Source organism: Podarcis muralis, chromosome 8 (genome assembly GCF_964188315.1).
Source record: "Podarcis muralis chromosome 8, rPodMur119.hap1.1, whole genome shotgun sequence".
Classification (NCBI taxonomy): domain Eukaryota; kingdom Metazoa; phylum Chordata; class Lepidosauria; order Squamata; family Lacertidae; genus Podarcis; species Podarcis muralis.
In genome coordinates this window covers 77307299-77324778 of record NC_135662.1, presented here as the reverse complement: position 1 = coordinate 77324778, position 17480 = coordinate 77307299, and the positions used below count along the sequence as shown (strand labels likewise).

The window sequence follows — 17480 nt, the reverse complement described above, 5'->3', positions numbered from 1 at the left end:
GGTTGTAGATGTGAAGTGAATGCCAGTCCTTTCAGTCTTCTTCTTCTTTGGCAATCACTCGTAGCTGAGTAAGATTGTCTTCCATGAACACGGTTTTAACAGTGAGTCCGTAAGTGACTGTGGGGGCCAATTCTGGATCCACACGTCCTTCCACAGTGGGGACATACCGTATTTTTCGCCCTATAGGACACACCTTTCCCCCTCCAAAAATGAAGGGGAAATGTGTGTGCGTCCTATGGGGCGAATGCAGGATTTCGCTGAAGTCTGGAGAGCGAGAGGGGTCGGTGCGCACTGACCCCTCTCGCTCTCCAGGCTTTGCGCAGCTCTCCGCAAGGCGCGGGAGCCCAGCGCTGGGCTCCCGCGGCTTGCGGAGAGTTGCCTGCATGCTGAAGCCTGGGCGCACTGAGCTCAGCGCGCCCAGACTTCGCGCAGCTCTCCGCAAGGCACAGGAGCCCGGCGCCGGGCTCCCACGGCTTGCAGAGAGTTGCCTGTTCTGGGGTCGGGCAAAGCTCGGGCTTTCCCCGCCCCAGCCCCACGCCTGGGGGGGGGGAATAAAAACATTTCCCTTTATTTCCCCCCCAAAAAACTAGGTGCGCCTTATGGGACGGTGCGTCCTATAGGGCGAAAAATACGGTAGGTAGGTAGCAAGGGATAGTATGCAGATGACCAAAAACGTCAACAGGTTTACCATACCCATTGAGTCAATCACCCATCTCCTACCACCCTTCTGTGAAAAACCCCACCCCACCCTCCCACTATATATAAGGGTCTGGTGACTTCTGTTTCAGTGTATCTGAAGAAGTGTGCATGCACACAAAAGCTTATACCCAGAGGAAACTTAGTTGGTCTCTAAGGTGCTACTGGACATTTAAAAAATTTTTATTTCGACTGCGTCAGCCCAACACGGCTACCTACCTGAATTTGAAATTCAAAGCCCATGACACCTTTGGTAAAGGCTGTTCTCCAATTGGAGCGCTCGCAGGCCAGTGTTTCCCAGTTGTCGGTGCTTAGACCACATTTTTAAAAATTTGCCTTGAGAGAGAGTCTTTAAACCTCTTTTGTTGACCACCAGCATTACGCTTTCCATTTTTAAGTTCAGAATAGAGTAGTTGCTTTGGGAAAAGTTAATCAGGCATCCACACAACATGACCTTTCAGTATTGATAGGTTAGCCCTCATCCTGCAACAGAAACCCTTACTCTGTCTTTTCTTGCCTGTTGGCCAATAGGTATGCAGTGTACTGGAAAGCTTGGAGCAAGAGTACAAGCGAGAAGAAGACTGGTGCGGAGGAGCTGACAAGCTGGGCCCCAACTCAGAAACAGACCATGTAACGCCTATGATAAGTAAACACCTTGAACAGAAGGAGGCATTCCTGAAGGTAACAAGGAGAAGTTCATGTGCCTATGAACACTATATTTCTAGGGTGGGTTTTGCAACTGTGCATATAAAACGGGCAGACAATATTGCCTAATCCATGGGTAGACAAACTAGGGACCGGATCCAGCCCAATTGCCTTCTAAATCCGGCCCACAGATGGTCCAGGAATCAGTGTGTTTTTACATGAGTAGAATGTGTCCTTTTATTTAAAATGCATCTCTGGGTTATTTGTGGGGCATAGGAATTCATTCATCCCCCCCCCAAAAAAATATAATCCAACCCCCCACAAGGTCTGAGGGACAGTGGACCGGCCCCCTGCTGAAAAAGTTTGCTGACCCCTGGATCATCCATTACGGAAGGATTGCCTAATTTGTGGAATTCTCTCCCCCTCGAGATAAGCCATGCCCTTTTGTTTTATTTGCTTTTTGACACTGCCCCAAACCCATACCTTTCCGCCTAGGCCTTTTGGTAGAGTTGTGCGAATGCTCCACTGCCTACTAGTGATGATCTGCTGAGATCTGATTATTATATCTTTACCTTAATGTGTTTTAGCTGATGTTTTGCCCATTTAAATTTTTTTAATTGTATGGTCTGATCGTACACTTAAGTTGTACCTACTGTACCCTATGTTGGTATTATTGGGCCGCATCCAACCTTAGTCATCCTTAGAGTAGTCCCATGGGAATCAATGGACTTGACTAACTTGGGTCCATCATCCTAAAGGGAAGGTGCTACACAGCGAGGAATCCTGTTTGTGCTCGTGGAAGGGTTTTTGATTCTGCTTCCTCCTAAGGAAGAAAAGGAGAGATGGTTTTTGTGTCCTTCTCCCTCTCTGTGCAGCCCTCAACACCCCTGAAAATTTGCTATATTTTGTTGGGGGACCCTCCAGAGAAGACGGAAGGAGGAAGGGAAAAACAGCAAGAAATCATCTCCCTTTCCTCGGCCATTAGCAGCAGGTGTCCATCGAATCAGAAGCCCGTCTATCAACTTAAGAGCACCAATTGGATCCTCCTACCTAATAGAAAATTCAAAAGTGGGTCCCTGGTGTGGCAAAGTTGAAGCCAGCGGCTGTCAATCCGTTCTACTCTTTCTGCAAAGAAAAGGGGCAAGGAAAGATGGACTGGAAAGCTAACGGGCGGGCGCAGGATATAGAAGAAGGTTTGCGGCTTCTCAAAATAGCAAATAAGAGCTGTCAAACACAGTGCAGTTAGTTAATTGGAGCAGAAGGCTGAAGAAGCGAGGAAGCACAAGGACATCACTCTGCTTGGTTGCCCATTTAATATTGAAGCAAGCTCGTTTTTGGCCGTTTCTGGCGGCGCTAAAAATAAAGCAAAGCTTACGAGATACCTTGCGAAAACAGCAGAGTCTTGCGGCAGTTTTCAAAATTAATAAGTTTAATTGTGGCATAAGCTTTTGTGGACGAGGGTCCACTTTGCCCATGAATGTTGTTGAATGAATAAGAACTCTCAGGTCAACGTATAAAGGGCTCAACATTGTGACTTGACTTGATCGGGGGCTTCCAGCTGTCACCTCTGCTATCACTTTTCCATTTTTTACTAGTAATCTGTGTTCAGATCTCAGCAGCCCATTTTTAGGGAGAAAGGCAGGAAAGACTGCAGCTGTTAAGGCGAGTGTGTGTTCTGTAGTGTAAACTGATTGCTACTTTGTCCATTTAGGTGACCAGAAAGTGAACCTCAATTCGTACCATGCATGAAATGCAAAATGCTCCCCTTTATTTCTATTGGCTTTTCAGCCGCTACTAAACATGGTTACTCAGAAGTGAACCTTACTTGGGTTCCTAAATCTACATTTAGGGCTGCAGCCTTTATTATATCAATGGGCACCTCTGTCTTCTGCCTCCGATATTCAGTTAGTCTCCTTGATTAGTAGCTTCAAGAGATTTCAATGGAAGTGAGTGCTGCTTGGTTTTCTTTTATGTTAGAGCTGGTTTTATTCTTTGGCCTGCTACCCGAAGAACTCCAAATCTCCAAAACGAGCGCTCTTGCTCTTTAGAAGCTGGTATAATTAAGAAAATTTTCCACTTATGTCCTTGTCTGCTGGTGCCTACCCAGCAATCGTGCTCCTCGTTTATAATCTGCAGATTATGAGTCCTAGCAAATAATGTAATAATTGAGGGCAGCTGGTCACATCAAGCGACTATTTCCCTATTAGTGTTTAAGAGCAAAACACAGCATGAAAATGCTGTGAAAGGATTTACTTCTGTTCCTGAATCCTGAGTGTTGGCGGCCTGGTTAAGGAGGAGAGAGCTTAACCACAGTCTCATGTTTGGATGCTGCACTAAACCAGACCTTGTTTTGGCTGCCATGGCATGCTAAAAGACTCCAATCACTATGGTCCTCGGATGGGACACTTCTAGTGGTTCTCCACACCCCTGAGGTTCCTTTGGTCATTGCTAGGGACCATCACCTCCTGGCAAATAGAAGGGGAAGAAATGGAGGCAGTGAGAGATTTTACTTTCTTGGGCTCCGTGATCACTGCAGATGGTGACAGCAGCCACGAAATTAAAAGAAGCCTGCTTCTTGGGAGAAAAGCAATGACAAACCTAGACAGCATCTTAAAAAGCAGAGACATCACCTTGCCAACAAAGGTCCGTATAGTTAAAGCCATGGTTTTCTCAGTAGTGATGTATGGAAGTGAGAGCTGGACAATAAAGAAGGCTGATCGCCGAAGAATTGATGCTTTTGAATTATGGTGCTGGAGGAGACTCTTGAGGAGAGTCCCATGGACTGCAAGAAGATCAAACCTCTCCATTCTGAAGGAAATCAGCCCTGAGTGCTCACTGGAAGGACAGATCCTGAAGCTGAGGCTCCAATACTTTGGCCACCTCATGGGAAGAGAAGACTCCCTGGAAAAGACCCTGATGTTGGGAAAGATGCTTTTCACAAGGAGAAGGGGACGACAGAGGATGAGATGGTTGGACAGTGTTCTCGAAGCTACGAACATGAGTTTGACCAAACTGCGGGAGGCAGTGAAAGAGAGGAGGGCCTGGCGTGCTCTGGTCCATGGGGTCACGAAGAGTCGGACACCACTAAACGACTAAACAACAAGAACAAGGGACCAAGCTTTTAGTGTGGCAGACCCAGCCCCGTGGAACTCCCTGCCATAGTACAGATTCAACAGGAATCATCCCTCCTTTCTTTCAGACAAATTTTTGTTGAAGCACCTTACAACATGCATTTTTTTCCCCTTTTCTTTTAACCAATCAGTATTTATTGATGTATTTAATGATGCCTTAATGGCCATTTGGCTTGTTTTTATTTATACACGTTGCATCCGGTCTTGCTATATATATTTTTGTATGAAAGTGCAGATTATAAGTTTGCAAATAAATAAAAGGACTGGGGTGGGGGTGGAGAGCAAAACTGGTGTAATCTCCTCCTCAGGAACAAGTGTGCTCACACTAAGCTATGTTTCTTGGCTCAGTATTATGTCTGAACATGGCCCATGTAAAAATATGACCAGTGACTGTCCTATAAACTTAACTAAACTGCTTTCCCCCCTCTCTAAACCACTGTGTTGATGTTTTCCTTGATCAAAAAATAGCTTGACAGTTGATGCCCTGCAGCCACACTCTGGAAAAAGGCCTAGCATGTGTTACTAGGAGAACTGAGGTTGGGGAACAAGGATCCCACTTGCCAGGCATGGAACTTCCATGGAAAAACATGGCACAGAGGAATTGAGCCTTCCTACTTGCTCATAGAAGGGACGCGGGTGGTGCTGTGGGTTAAACCACAGAGCCTAGGACTTGCCGATCAGAAGGTCGGTGGTTCGAATCCCCGCGACGGGGTGAGCTCCTGTTGCTCAGTCCCTGCTCCTGCCAACCCAGCAGTTCAAAAGCACAAAGTGCAAGTAGATAAATAGGTAACGCTCCAGCGGAAAGGTAAACGGCGTCTCCGTGCGCTGCTCTGGTTCGCCAGAAGTGGCTTAGTCATGCTGGCCACATGACCCGGAAGCTGTACGCTGGCTCCCTCAGCCAATGGAGTGAGATGAGTGCCGCAACCCCAGAGTCGGTCACGACTGGACCTAATGGTCAGGGCTCCCTTTACCTTTACCTTACTTGCTCATAGAGAAGCATCTGTGTTGTGCAGGCCAAGAGGAATGGACCAAATTTGCTTTGTTTGTTCAAGCCATTGCACGCGGGCTGTAGCAGAATCTGAATTTCCACTTGTAGTGCCTAAAACGACAAGTTCAGTTAGCATCACCTTGGGCATGCCTGCCCTGATGTGTGTGTCTGTGGTCTCTTCCAGGCTTGCACGCTGGCTCGACGAAATGCTGATGTCTTCCTGAAATACCTGCACAGGAATAGCGTCAACATGCCAGGGATGGTGACTCACATCAAGGCCCCTGAACAGCAGGTGAAAAGTAAGCATGCACGACGGGCTGGCTACCTGTCGATCTTAATAGAGTTCAATCATTCCGTTGGTAAGGCGGTGATACAGTTCTGGTTTATGCGGGTGGTACCCACGAAGCACACACAGAACAAGGGTACAAATCAGCTGTGCATTAGCTACCGCTGTTTGCTTGAACATCTCAAGCCATGCTAAGAGCAATAAGGAACTCCTGGCTGTGGTTCTCACCGTGTAAAAAAATAAGGTAGTTTTTTTGGAGAGAAGCACACCAGTGGAAGTTTTGGATTTTTTTGCAACTTGAGATAATGTATTAATAACAAATGACCACAGTGCCAAACATTTAAGCATGTTTCCTCTGTTTGTTTAAATTACACACTTACCTGTGCCTGTGTGTGAAACAGAGTTTCTCCCCCCCCCCTTTTTGAATACATTTTATCAGGTTTTATAAAAAGAGATACAAAGATTATAATCAAATATATTTTTTGTCCAGGCTAAAACTTTAATCTAGATCAGTGGTTCCCAACTTTTTATTGCCCATGCATCTCTAAAATCCTGATTATTCAAAAAGTGAACTCCTATTCGTGTGGAGGAAGACTAAAAGGCCATTCACTGTTAATAACTCATTCTCGAATTGCCCCCCTTAAAAATCAAATTACCCCCCTGGTTGGGAACCATGGATCTAGATAAAATGAAAACATTGATCCGGGGGGGGGGAGGGGAAAAAAAAGAGGAAAAATAGAGAGAACAAGAAAGGAATAGATAGAGATAGCATCAAGAGAGAGAGGTAGGTTAAAAACCAAGAAACTTCCAATTAATTGTCTGTCAAATTTTTCGTGTAAATAAAATATTCCACAAACCCGGCAGTACAATTATTTATTGCAAACTGCTAAATAAAACAAAATAACAGCTGTAAGACATTAACACAGAGAAAATGATCAAGACCTATCCTTAAAATAAGCAGGAATCAGAATGCACAAAAATAATGAAATCAGTGTCCTCTGTAGTGCTTATAGCTTTTTAAAGTCTTCCATGAAGTTAGTTGGTGGTTGCATTTTAAAGACCTGCACAGCTTGGCTGGCGTTGGTCCCCAATAAAACATCTGTTCCTACAGCAGCCTGACATACACTCCAGTTGTTTTCAAAGTCCCCCCTCTGAGTGGCCACACCATTGGAGGTGAGGCAGGTGATGACTGGGGAGAGAGCTTTTTCAGTTGTGGGGTCCCATTACTAGAACTCCCTCCCCAGGTGAGCTTGCCTGGCACCTGTGTTAGTAACTTTTTAAGTGCATGGTGAAGAATTTTTATTGCCCGCTCCCCAGCCAGACTTTTAACACCTGTTTGTTTTTTAAGTGATTGGTGGCTCTGTTTTTAATGCTTTTTCTGCACTCTGTTTTATTGACTGTTCCTTTAAATAAATAAAAAAGATAGTTGTAAATTGAAGGGTGTTACAGAAATACCTTAAATGAATAAATAGACGAAATAATGTGTTTGAAAACAGCAAGCTGAGGATCAGTTATGAGTATGGTGAACACTTTGGAGTGCGAAAATAAATTGCAGATCTCAGTGAGGAGCTGAAATGGCAACACTTTGCTTCATTTATTTTATTTTATGTGTATATACATAGCTTTGTATTTTTTTCATGCTGTTCTGCTGATCTGCCATGATTTCTGGGAGACTCAGTGGCCACCTTTGGATGATCGTATCTCCATTTAATAAGCCAAGATACAAATGGATCTAGCATCTGTGCACTTCTCCCTTTGTGCAAGCAAATGAACACGCCAGGAAGTATTCAGTTAACACTAGTTTCTCATTAGGTCTGAACTGGGGCGCTACGGCCAGTGGTTTCAGAACAAGCCAGGATATGAATCCAACTCTAAACTATGATTTCATATCCTGGCTTGTTCTGAAACTGTTGGCCTTACGTTCCTAGTTTGGATGCAGTGGAACACATTGGTTAATGATAGGAAGATTTGCTGACTTGTTGGTTCACTCACATAAGAGGAGGTGGATGTGTGCAAGGGTACTAAGCTTGTTCATATCGCAGCTTATTAAGCAATATATGATAATCCAAACACAGTTAGATACCCTGATATCCCGAAAATTCAAGCAGGCAGCACTAGGTGTAGACGTTATTGCTTGTGAGAGTTGCTTCATGCATTGACCGCTTGCCATAACAACATAAAGGCCATATTTAACTGTAAGGCACAGATACACCAGACACTTTAAGGATGTGGGTGGTGCTATGGTCTAAACCACTGAGCCTCTTGGGTCAGCACTTCGAATCTGCATGACGGAGTGAGCTCCCATTGCTCTGTCCCAGCTCCTGCCAACCTAACAGCTCAAAAGCACACCAGCGCAAGTAGATAAATAGGTACCACGATGGTGGGAAGGTGAACGGCGTTTCCGTGCACTCTGGAATTTGTCACGGTGTCCCGTTGCGCTAAGAGCGGTTTAATCATGCTGGCCACATGACCTGGAAAGCTGTCTACGGACAAAAGCCAGCTCCTTCGGCCTGAAAGTGGAGATGAGTGCTGCACCCCAAAGTCGAATTCGACTGGACTCAACCGTCCACAGGTCCTTTACCTTTACCCTTTACACCAGACCCAGGAGATTCAACCTTCCTACAGACAAAGAATCCTTAATTTGTATTGCAAGAACAACATGTGAGATTTAATGAAACTTGTTCTTCAGTCTTTTCTCTTGACACACCTGTGTTTTCAACTATTGCTGCTGTATACCTGACTTCCTTATGTTCATTTGAGTTACCTCAACGGCTTGCCAGATATAGCAGTTCCATAGACCTTTGCTTTTTGCTCAGCGCACCAATTGATTTGGCCTCTTTATGATCCGGCAGATATCCTGAACGAGCTCTTCCAGAGGGAAAACCGTGTCCTACACTACTGGACAATGAGGAAAAGACGCCTTGACCAGTGTCAGCAGTATGTGGTCTTCGAGAGGAGCGCCAAACAGGTCAGGGCTTGTATTTTAAGCAGCCTTTTCTTCCTGGCGCTGTTGGATTGGAACGCCCATGTTTGCTTGCAGCCCTTCTCCCAACAGGCAGCCCAGAAGCGAGCCGCATCATGTCTCGCTGATTTGTATAGCCTGTGCTAAAACAATGCCCTCTTGTCCCTTTTCTCCGTTGTGGCAATGCTGGATTTGCTTGCGAGTGTGTCGGCACTCTAACCTCTAGTCCTTTTGCGCCACAAGGAGTTTCAATCAGCACATTGCTGCTTGCGAGGAGGCCATAGTGTGCCAAGTGCTGAATGTGCTAATAAATCCCTAAGTATAAATGACTTGGGACGCGGGTGGCGCTGTGGGTTAAACCACAGAGCCTAGGGCTTGCCAATCAGAAGGTCGGCGGTTCGAATCCCCACGACGGGGTGAGCTCCCGTTGCTCGGTCCCTGCTCCTGCCAACCTAGCAGTTCGAAAGCACGTCAAAGTGCAAGTAGATAAATAGGTACCGCTCCGGCGGGAAGGTAAACAGCATTTTCGTGCGTTGCTCTGGTTCGCCAGAAGCGGCTTAGTCATGCTGGCCACATGACCCGGAAGCTGTGCGCCGACTCCCTCGGCCAATAAAGCGAGATGAGCGCCGCAACCCCAGAGTCTGTCACGACTGGACCTAATGGTCAGGGGTCCCTTTACCTTTATAAATGACTTGCTTTTAAACTACAGTAGGTTGTGTGCTGGTGGCCCACTAGCAGAAAGTTAGAAACACATAACTGGGATCTAAAGGGCCAGGTGCAATCTTCTGCTTTGCAGCCTCAGAGATTTTCAGGTCCTGCATTCTCTACGCATCTCCCAAAAAGGCGCTCTTGAGGGACCTGCTTGCATCTTTTGCAGCACCAGGGAATGTAGACTGCCAGCGACTCTCAAGCTGGAGTTGGCTGTTGTTTGCCCTAATAATTGGCTGTGTTTACTACAGCTGCCGAGGCATGGCTGGAAGGATCCAATGGGCTGGTTCTGGAGATAGCACAGGTAGCGAAGGAGACGCAGGGACAAAGCAGCCTCTTAACACCAACCTTCCTTGACCCAGCTGCAAGATTTTATGAGCCATATACAATAACAATAATAAAAATAATTTATTATTTATACCCCGCCCATCTGACTGAGTTTCCCCAGCCACTCTGGGCGGCTTCCAATCAAGTGTTAAAAAACAATATAGCATTAAATATTAAAAGCTTCCCTAAACAGGGCTGCCTTCAGATGTCTTTTAAAGAGAAGATAGCTGCTTATTTCCTTCACATCTGAAGGGAGGGCATTCCACAGGGCGGGCACCACTACCGAGAAGGCCCTCTGTCTGGTTCCCTGTAACCTCACTTCTCGCAATGAGGGAACCGCCAGAAGGCCCTCGGCGCTAGATCTCAGTGTCCGGGCTGAACGATGGGGGTGGAGACGCTCCTTCAGGTATACAGGTATACAACAGAGAAAGGAAAAAGCGAAGGGCAAAGGAAGAGTGAGTATGTACCGGTGCCATAGAAAAGATGGTCCACTCGTTTGGGTAGTTCTGTGGAGATGGAATTTTGTATGTTGGAATTCACCAGCTAGAGTGTTTCTCAGAGTGCAGGTTCCTAGTAACTTTATTTATCACAATCTAGCTTTTACTAAGTTTTCTAGGTAGCCTGTTAGTTGGGAGTATTCATTTGTGGGTGGGGGGTAGGGTTGGTAGAGACACAAAGATGGAATGAAAAAGTGTACAGTAACCCAGATTGTCTTTTATGTATTTTAATATTATACTGTGCAGTCATGGCAAAGAAAAATAATGTAGCATTAAGATTATGGTGTCATTTTACATGGTCTTAAAACACTGGCAGTCCGTATAGATTCTCCATGGACAGGTTTGGGAGGCTGGTGGGAGAGCTTTCCTTTCTTTTCCCCTTACATATGAAAAAAATGGTTTCGTCAAATGTATTTTCCTTTATAACCCCATTTGCAACTCTTCTAAGTCCAGTTAGTTTCTTTTTTTCTTTCTAGACATCTTTATTGAAAGTTCAAAAAAGTACTTAATTATATTATATGTGTGCTAAACTTGGTGAGACGTAAATAAAAGAGGAAAAAAGAGACAGCACCCATGTATAAGGGGAAATAAAGGGGGGAGGGGGAACAACCCAAAACTGTATACTTTACAAAGTTATTATTATACAATAACCCAGACTTTGCAGTTTGTACTCTGCAGCCAGTGGCACATTTTAACAGTGGCTTAATAGGGTTGTATCCAGCACTGCACAATCCATCCACACAACAAAACGTTTCCCTTCTCTCCCCTGCAGCTTCCCACACACCTTCCAAATCTGGTCCAGAGTTTTTGGGGGAACCCTTTAGAGCAGATTTTGGGAGCACGTGAGGAGAGGAGGGAAAGAGGAAGTCCCGTTGCATCCAACCCAATGAATCGCCCTTCCCCCTCTCCAAAAGAACTCTAAAATTGTGTTTTTGTTGGGGTGCTAGGAGTAGAGATGTAAAGATGGCCATTGCCAACACAACGGTAAAAGAGGGTTGAAAACCATTTCTCTCAAACTTGGTTGAAATGGATTCAGACATGTGATTTAAATGTAATGTAACATATTTCTAAAATGAATGTATTTAATACAGCTGTAGGAACTCATTCCAATACTATAGAAAACAAGCTTTCAAGTAAATGTAATAAGACCAAAATAACTAAATACACAGAAAAGTGGTGGGAGGTCAAGCTTTTTCCGGGCAATATCAGCGGGGATTGGTGGTGCAGGTTTCAGTAAGTTTTGTTTCAAATGAGGTATGGATCTCTGCAGATTTTCTCATCTTTCTGATCTCTTGGAAAATAAGCTATTCTTTATTGAACTGCTGGTCCAAAAGCTGCTGTTCTATTCTCAGCAAAGTCCCGCTGTTTCATTTCTGTAAAATTATGTGTTTGAACATTGATGCTCTCAACAACCAAACTTCTTTGATGGTTGTATTCAGCTCAGTTTAGCTGGTAGATATTCTAGTGTATAATTTTTGGTAGCTGGTATGGAGCTTCAATTGCAGTGTAAAAAGACCCCTGACGCCTAACATCTCTTTATATAATTCTCCAGAACATTGTCTTCTGCCTGTCACATCTCAAGTATTTCTGACCTGGAACTAGCTGTGCTTTGTGCATTTTTTAAGTGCTGATGTAGTTTCATCCTTGACAAATGTTAAAACAGAGCAGTCATAAGTCTTTTTTTACTCAGAAGTAAGTCCCACTCAGTTCGATGGGAACTACTTCTCAGGGACACTGGTGGTGCTGTGATCTAAACCACTGAGCCTCTTGGGCTTGCCGATCGGAAGGTCTATACATGACCGCTCCTTGATTTTCCACCAACATTTCAGAGGTTGCCTGAAACTATTCCTGGTGGGAAAGCACCCCCTCTCCCCAGTGCAGTACCCCCTCTCGATGTGAAAAAAGCCTACCATCTTGAACAATATTATCAGAGAGCTTCTGGAGCATCTCTTCTGCTTACCTTTGGAGTGGAGAATCTGTTCTCCTGCCATTCCTCTGTCTCATTGCTCCTGCTGGCGGTGCTTTGGCTAGGTTAAGGAAGACTGACAGAAACCCTCAAAGCAGGAAACACCCACCAAGAAGAGAGCCCTGTAACTAACCTCATTTCAGGAATTTTGGGATCTGTGGCGTTTTTTTGCGTCATGACCTCCTAATTTCTCTTGCAAAGTTACCCTTCAGAAAATGGCCGCTCTCCCACCAATCCTGAACTATTTCATTATATCTGAACGCAAGAGACCGTTCTGGTGAAATGTTCAGGATTCCTGTGGGACAATGCTTGGAACTATTTGCAGGTATCATTCCATGTTTGGGGGGGGGGAGACGACAATGCTTCACGATGCTATACACATAGCTCAAGGGACTTACATGCATTATTTATTACTATGTACACAGTGCTGTTTAGAGTAACATAAGCAATGGGGGTTGGGGGGAACATGGGTTGGTGCCCCAACAAGCTCACAGTTTAAACTACTACAGCAAGGGGAAAAGGTGGGGTTGTAGCAAGTTTAACAAGGTGTGCTTGGTTCACATTCTTTTGTTGGGGATGAGGTCAAGTGCTGTGGTCTAAACCACTGAACCTCTTGGGCTTGCCGATTGGAAGGTCAGCGGTTCGTATCCCCATGAAGGGGTGAGCTCCTGTTGCTCTGTCCCAGCTTCTGCCAACCTAGCAGTTCGAAAGCATGCCAGCGCAAGTAGATTAATAGGTACCACCATGGTGGGAAGGTAAATGGCGTTTCCGTGCGCTGTGTCTTCCGTCACGGTGTCTCGTTGAACTAGAAGCAGTTTGGTCATGCTGGCCACATGACCCAGAAAGCTGTCTGTGGAAAAACGCCGGCTCCCTCGGCCTGAAAGAAAGATGAGCACCACACCCCATAGTCACCTTTGACTGGACTGAACCATCCACCCTTTACCTTACTTCCCAGAAAGACTGGTGTCCAGTTGGTGCCCTTGCAGTTACAAAGGGCTTTTCATAGAATTGCAGAGTTGGAAGGGACCGTTTTGGTCCCCCTTGGAGTGCAGGAAACTTCTGCCCAATGTGTGCCTCAAACCCCTGATCCTGAGGTTAAGAGTCTCATTCCATACCGACTGTTCTGTCCCAGATACGGTCTTCACAATATTTGAGCAGTAGTATATTTGCATGGCGAAGAAGGAAATCTCTGAATTGTAGAAATCAATGGCTACATCTCCCCGCCACTTAACTCCAGGCCTTGATGTTCCAAGGATCGTTCACAGGTTCTAATCTGTTTCTCTCTTTGCAATTTGTGGTTTGGGCCATCAAAGGCTGCCAGAAACCTTTGAGCAAGTATCTCTATTCAAAGCACATTCACTTCAGTTTTGATCCAATGGATGCCTCCGCTATTGGAAGGAGGAGGGCAAGTTTTGCCCATCTCCCCTCTCTCTCCCATCCTGCAGCCTCCAGTTCTCCCCAGGAATTGGAGACCCTCTGCAATAGGGTGACATGTGGCAGGATGGTGTTACAGGAGGAAGGACAAATGGGCAAAAAAGAAGAAAACCATTTAAACCTCTTCCATGAACAGAAGGGCATCGATTGAGTGCATTTATTTATTTATATTTGGTGCAGTTGTACCCCGCTGTTCAGCCAAAACAGACTCACAGAGTGGCTAAAACGAAAATAAACCCTAGAATCTAAAAGACACGGCACACAAGGAAAAAGGGACGGGGAGGGGAAAGGTGTAAAAAGCGATTGCTGGCTCCACTTCTTGAAAGTTATATAATAGTTCTTAAAGTGACCAGCTGAAAACAATTCAGGGGTAGGAACTGCCTAATGGAGCTGATCTTTCAGGAGAGGTGACGCGACGAGCTCTGCTTGTCATCTCTCCCAGTGAGGCAGCCTGCTTGGATAATGTTAGGAGATGCCTGGGCAATGTTAGGACAAGCCCAGGAACCAGGTGACCTGAGTTTCCAATGGGATTCTACACCTAGGAAATAAGTTGCCTTTGCTGAAAGGTAGTCTAACTCTTCTTCTTTGTGATCTTTTTCTCCCTTAGGCTCTTGAATGGATCCATGACAATGGAGAATTTTATTTATCTACGCACACTTCCACTGGCTCCAGTATCCAACATACTCAAGAGCTGCTAAAGGAGCATGAAGAATTTCAGATTACGGCCAAGGTAAATTGCGACGGCAGTTAAGGTCCCCTGCCATTTTCTTGCTGTGTCTTGCGCCTGTTTTTATCTCTTTGGGAGAAGTGGAGCCGCATTGTTGATCGAAAGGGGTGCAGGGCAGGCAGGTATGTTCCCTCTCCCCAACCACATGTAGTCTCTGCACCTGGACTGGGGGACCCTTTTCTGTCAAAGGTCACTTTCCCTTAGATGAAGGATGAAGCCAGAGACAAAAGTGACTGAGCAGGCTTCCAGGAAAGTATATATCTCTCTTCTTGCAGAGAGCTTTCTCATTTATCCTCCTTACATCGCCTCATCTTTTGGGGCTTTCTCCAGCCAGGCTCTGAAATTGAATTGAGGGGTGCATATGACCCTTAGCTCAACAGTTCTCTACACCTCCTCTACTTACTGCTACTACTAATAAAATAATAATAATAATAATAATAATAATAATAATAATAATAATAATAATAATAATAATACAGTCATACCTCGGGTTACAGACACTTCAGGTTGCGTTTTTTCGGGTTACAGACCACCGAAACCCGGAAGTACAGGAACGGGTTACTTCCGGGTTTCAGCGGTCACGCATGCACAGAAGTGCTAAATCGCGCTTTGCACATGCGCAGAACGGCCAAATTGAAACCCGTGCATGCGCAGACGCGGCACAGCGGGTTGCGAATGTGCATCCCACACGGATCACATTCGCAACCCAAGCGTCCACTATAATAATAATAATTTATTATTTATACCCCGCCCATCTGGCCATAGCTGTCAACTTGCAGATTTGAAAATAAGGGACCAGCAGCCTTGAAAATAAGGGACCAGCAGCCTCACCTGTTCCAGGCACTCCAGTCTTCCTGTCCTCCTGCAGTCTGGTCAAACTCATGCTGGTAGCTTCGAGAACACTGTCCAACCTATGCAGCCTCAACTTAAGATGGCTCCCCGGCCTGGCTTTGCACTGCAAAGTTTGCAGCAGCACGTGCAACAAAATGGCGTCCAGCATTCAAAACCCCCCTCAGCTTGCATTAACTAGCCACACACAAGGCATGCAAGCTCCACCCCCCAGTCGTTCTTAGACTTCTTATTGGGGGAACAACACAGCCAAGCAACACACGGCAGGCAGGGAGGGAGAGGAGCTGCTTCCTTTGAAATTTAAGGGACATTTAAGGGATATCCATCAATAAGGGACAGCAGCGGGACATGGCGCTGGAATAAGAGACTGTCCCTTCAAATAAGGGACACTTGACAGCTATGCATCTGGCTGTGTTTCCCCAGCCACTCTGGGTAGCTCCCAACAGAATATTAAAACCATGGTAAAACATCAAGCATTAAAAACCTCCCTAAACAGGTCTGCCTTCAGATGTCTTCTAAAAGTCAGATAGTTGTTTATTTCCTTGACATCTGATGGGAGGGTGTTCCACAGGACAGGCGCCACTGCCGGGAAGGCGTGGTTCCCTGTAGCTTCACTTCTTGCAGAGAGGGAACCACCAGAAGGCCCTTGGAACTGGACCTCAGTGTCCGGGCTGAATGATGGGAGTGGAGACGCTCCTTCAGGTTCCAATGAGTTCTTTGAAATGACTGTGTGTTTTGGGGTGCTGCTGCTCTACTTTGCATTATGCGTCTTGCCCGCTTGTGCCAAAGTTTCTTGTTAAAGGGGAAAAGAAGACAGCAGCAGCACCAGTCGCTCTTTTTGCTTTGTAACAGGGTCCTCTGTGTTCTGAAAGCATAAAGGGTTGGCTAGCTAAGCCTGTAGGGACGCGGGTGGTGCTGTGGTCTAAACCACTGAGCTTCTTCTGGTTGCCGATCAGAAGGTGGGCGGTTCGAGTCCCCACGACAGGGTGAGCTCCCTTTGCTCTGTCCCAGGTCCTGCCAACCTAGCAGTTCGAAAGCACACCAGTGCAAGTAGATAAATAGGTACTGCTCCAGCAGGAAGGTAAACGGCGTTTCCGTTCACTGCTCTGGTTTCGGTGTTCCGTTGCACCAGAAGCGGCTTAGTCATGCTGGTCACATGACCCGGAAAAACTGTCTGCAGACAAATGCTGGCTCCCTTGGCCTGAAAGCGAGATGAGCGCCACAACCCCAGAGTCGTCCGCGACTGGACTTAACTGTCAGGGGTCCTTTACCTTTAGCTAAGCATGTAAATGAACAACTCAGCACTTGACCACTAAACCGCATTCTGCTTATATAGAGCAAGCAAAGATTTTGCGTGCTTTTTAGTCGCAGGTATTTTGTACCTACGGAGTCCATTCCGTGATGGATACTCATATTTGAGCTATGTTGTGAAAGGAACGCAAGAATACATTTCATTAGTTGATAGTGGTATCGAAACAATTTGAGTATGGTGTTTATCAGTAATGTGTTTCAGGAAATGCAGGGTCCAGAGGAAGAACTGCTTGAGAAGTAAATGAATTTTATTTTATTTTATTTTATTTATGACCTGTGTGTGGTGCCTCAGAGCATGCCCTCAGAGCCAGTGTGGTGTAGTGGTTAAGAGCGGTGGATTCGTAATCTGGTGAACTGGGTTCGCGTCTCTGCTCAAATAACAATCCTGATTTTTTTGTGTTATGGCAAGAGCAACAGAAAGCTGTTTAGAGATGCCTCGTCTGTTTGCAAACTATCTGCTAAACATCTTGAAGGTCCCAGGCCACAGAGAAGTTAGGCTGGCCTCAACCAGAGCCAGGGCTTTCTCAGCTGCGGCTCCGATCTGGTGGAACGCTCTGTCACAAGAGACCAGGGCCCTGCGGGACTTGACATCTTTCCGCAGGGCCTGCAAGACAGAGCTGTTCCGCCTGGCCTTTGGCCAGGGCACAGCCTGACTCCCTCCTTTGGCAATCTTCACAGAACTCTAGCCCAATGGTTGCCATTAATCTGATTTGAATTAATTTTATAATGAAATGATTTTAGAATGTTGTATTATTTTATTGTTGTTAGCCGCCCTGAGCCCGGCTTTGGCTGGGGAGGGTGGGATATAAATAAAAATTTATTATTATTATTATTATTATTATTATTATTATTATTATTATTATTATTATTATATCACTTGTGAGGATGCTTCTTTTACTGGATAGTTGTCGTTCTGCCACAGTTCTACCTTTCTGCCTTTTGTGTTTCCCACA

At 45.7% G+C, this 17480-nt stretch overlaps 1 protein-coding gene across 4 annotated transcripts in view; it reads left to right on the top strand.

The window, feature by feature from the left end:
• TRIO (trio Rho guanine nucleotide exchange factor) overlaps positions 1-17480 on the top strand; it is a 270608-nt gene that overhangs the window by 146972 nt on the left and 106156 nt on the right. For all 4 annotated transcript variants that reach the window (XM_028737945.2, XM_028737948.2, XM_028737949.2 and 1 more), the window contains exons 18-21: positions 1228-1377; positions 5645-5759; positions 8599-8714; positions 14248-14370. In XM_028737945.2, coding sequence (XP_028593778.2) covers positions 1228-1377; positions 5645-5759; positions 8599-8714; positions 14248-14370 — 504 coding nt within the window. The remainder of the gene's footprint in view (positions 1-1227; positions 1378-5644; positions 5760-8598; positions 8715-14247; positions 14371-17480) is intronic.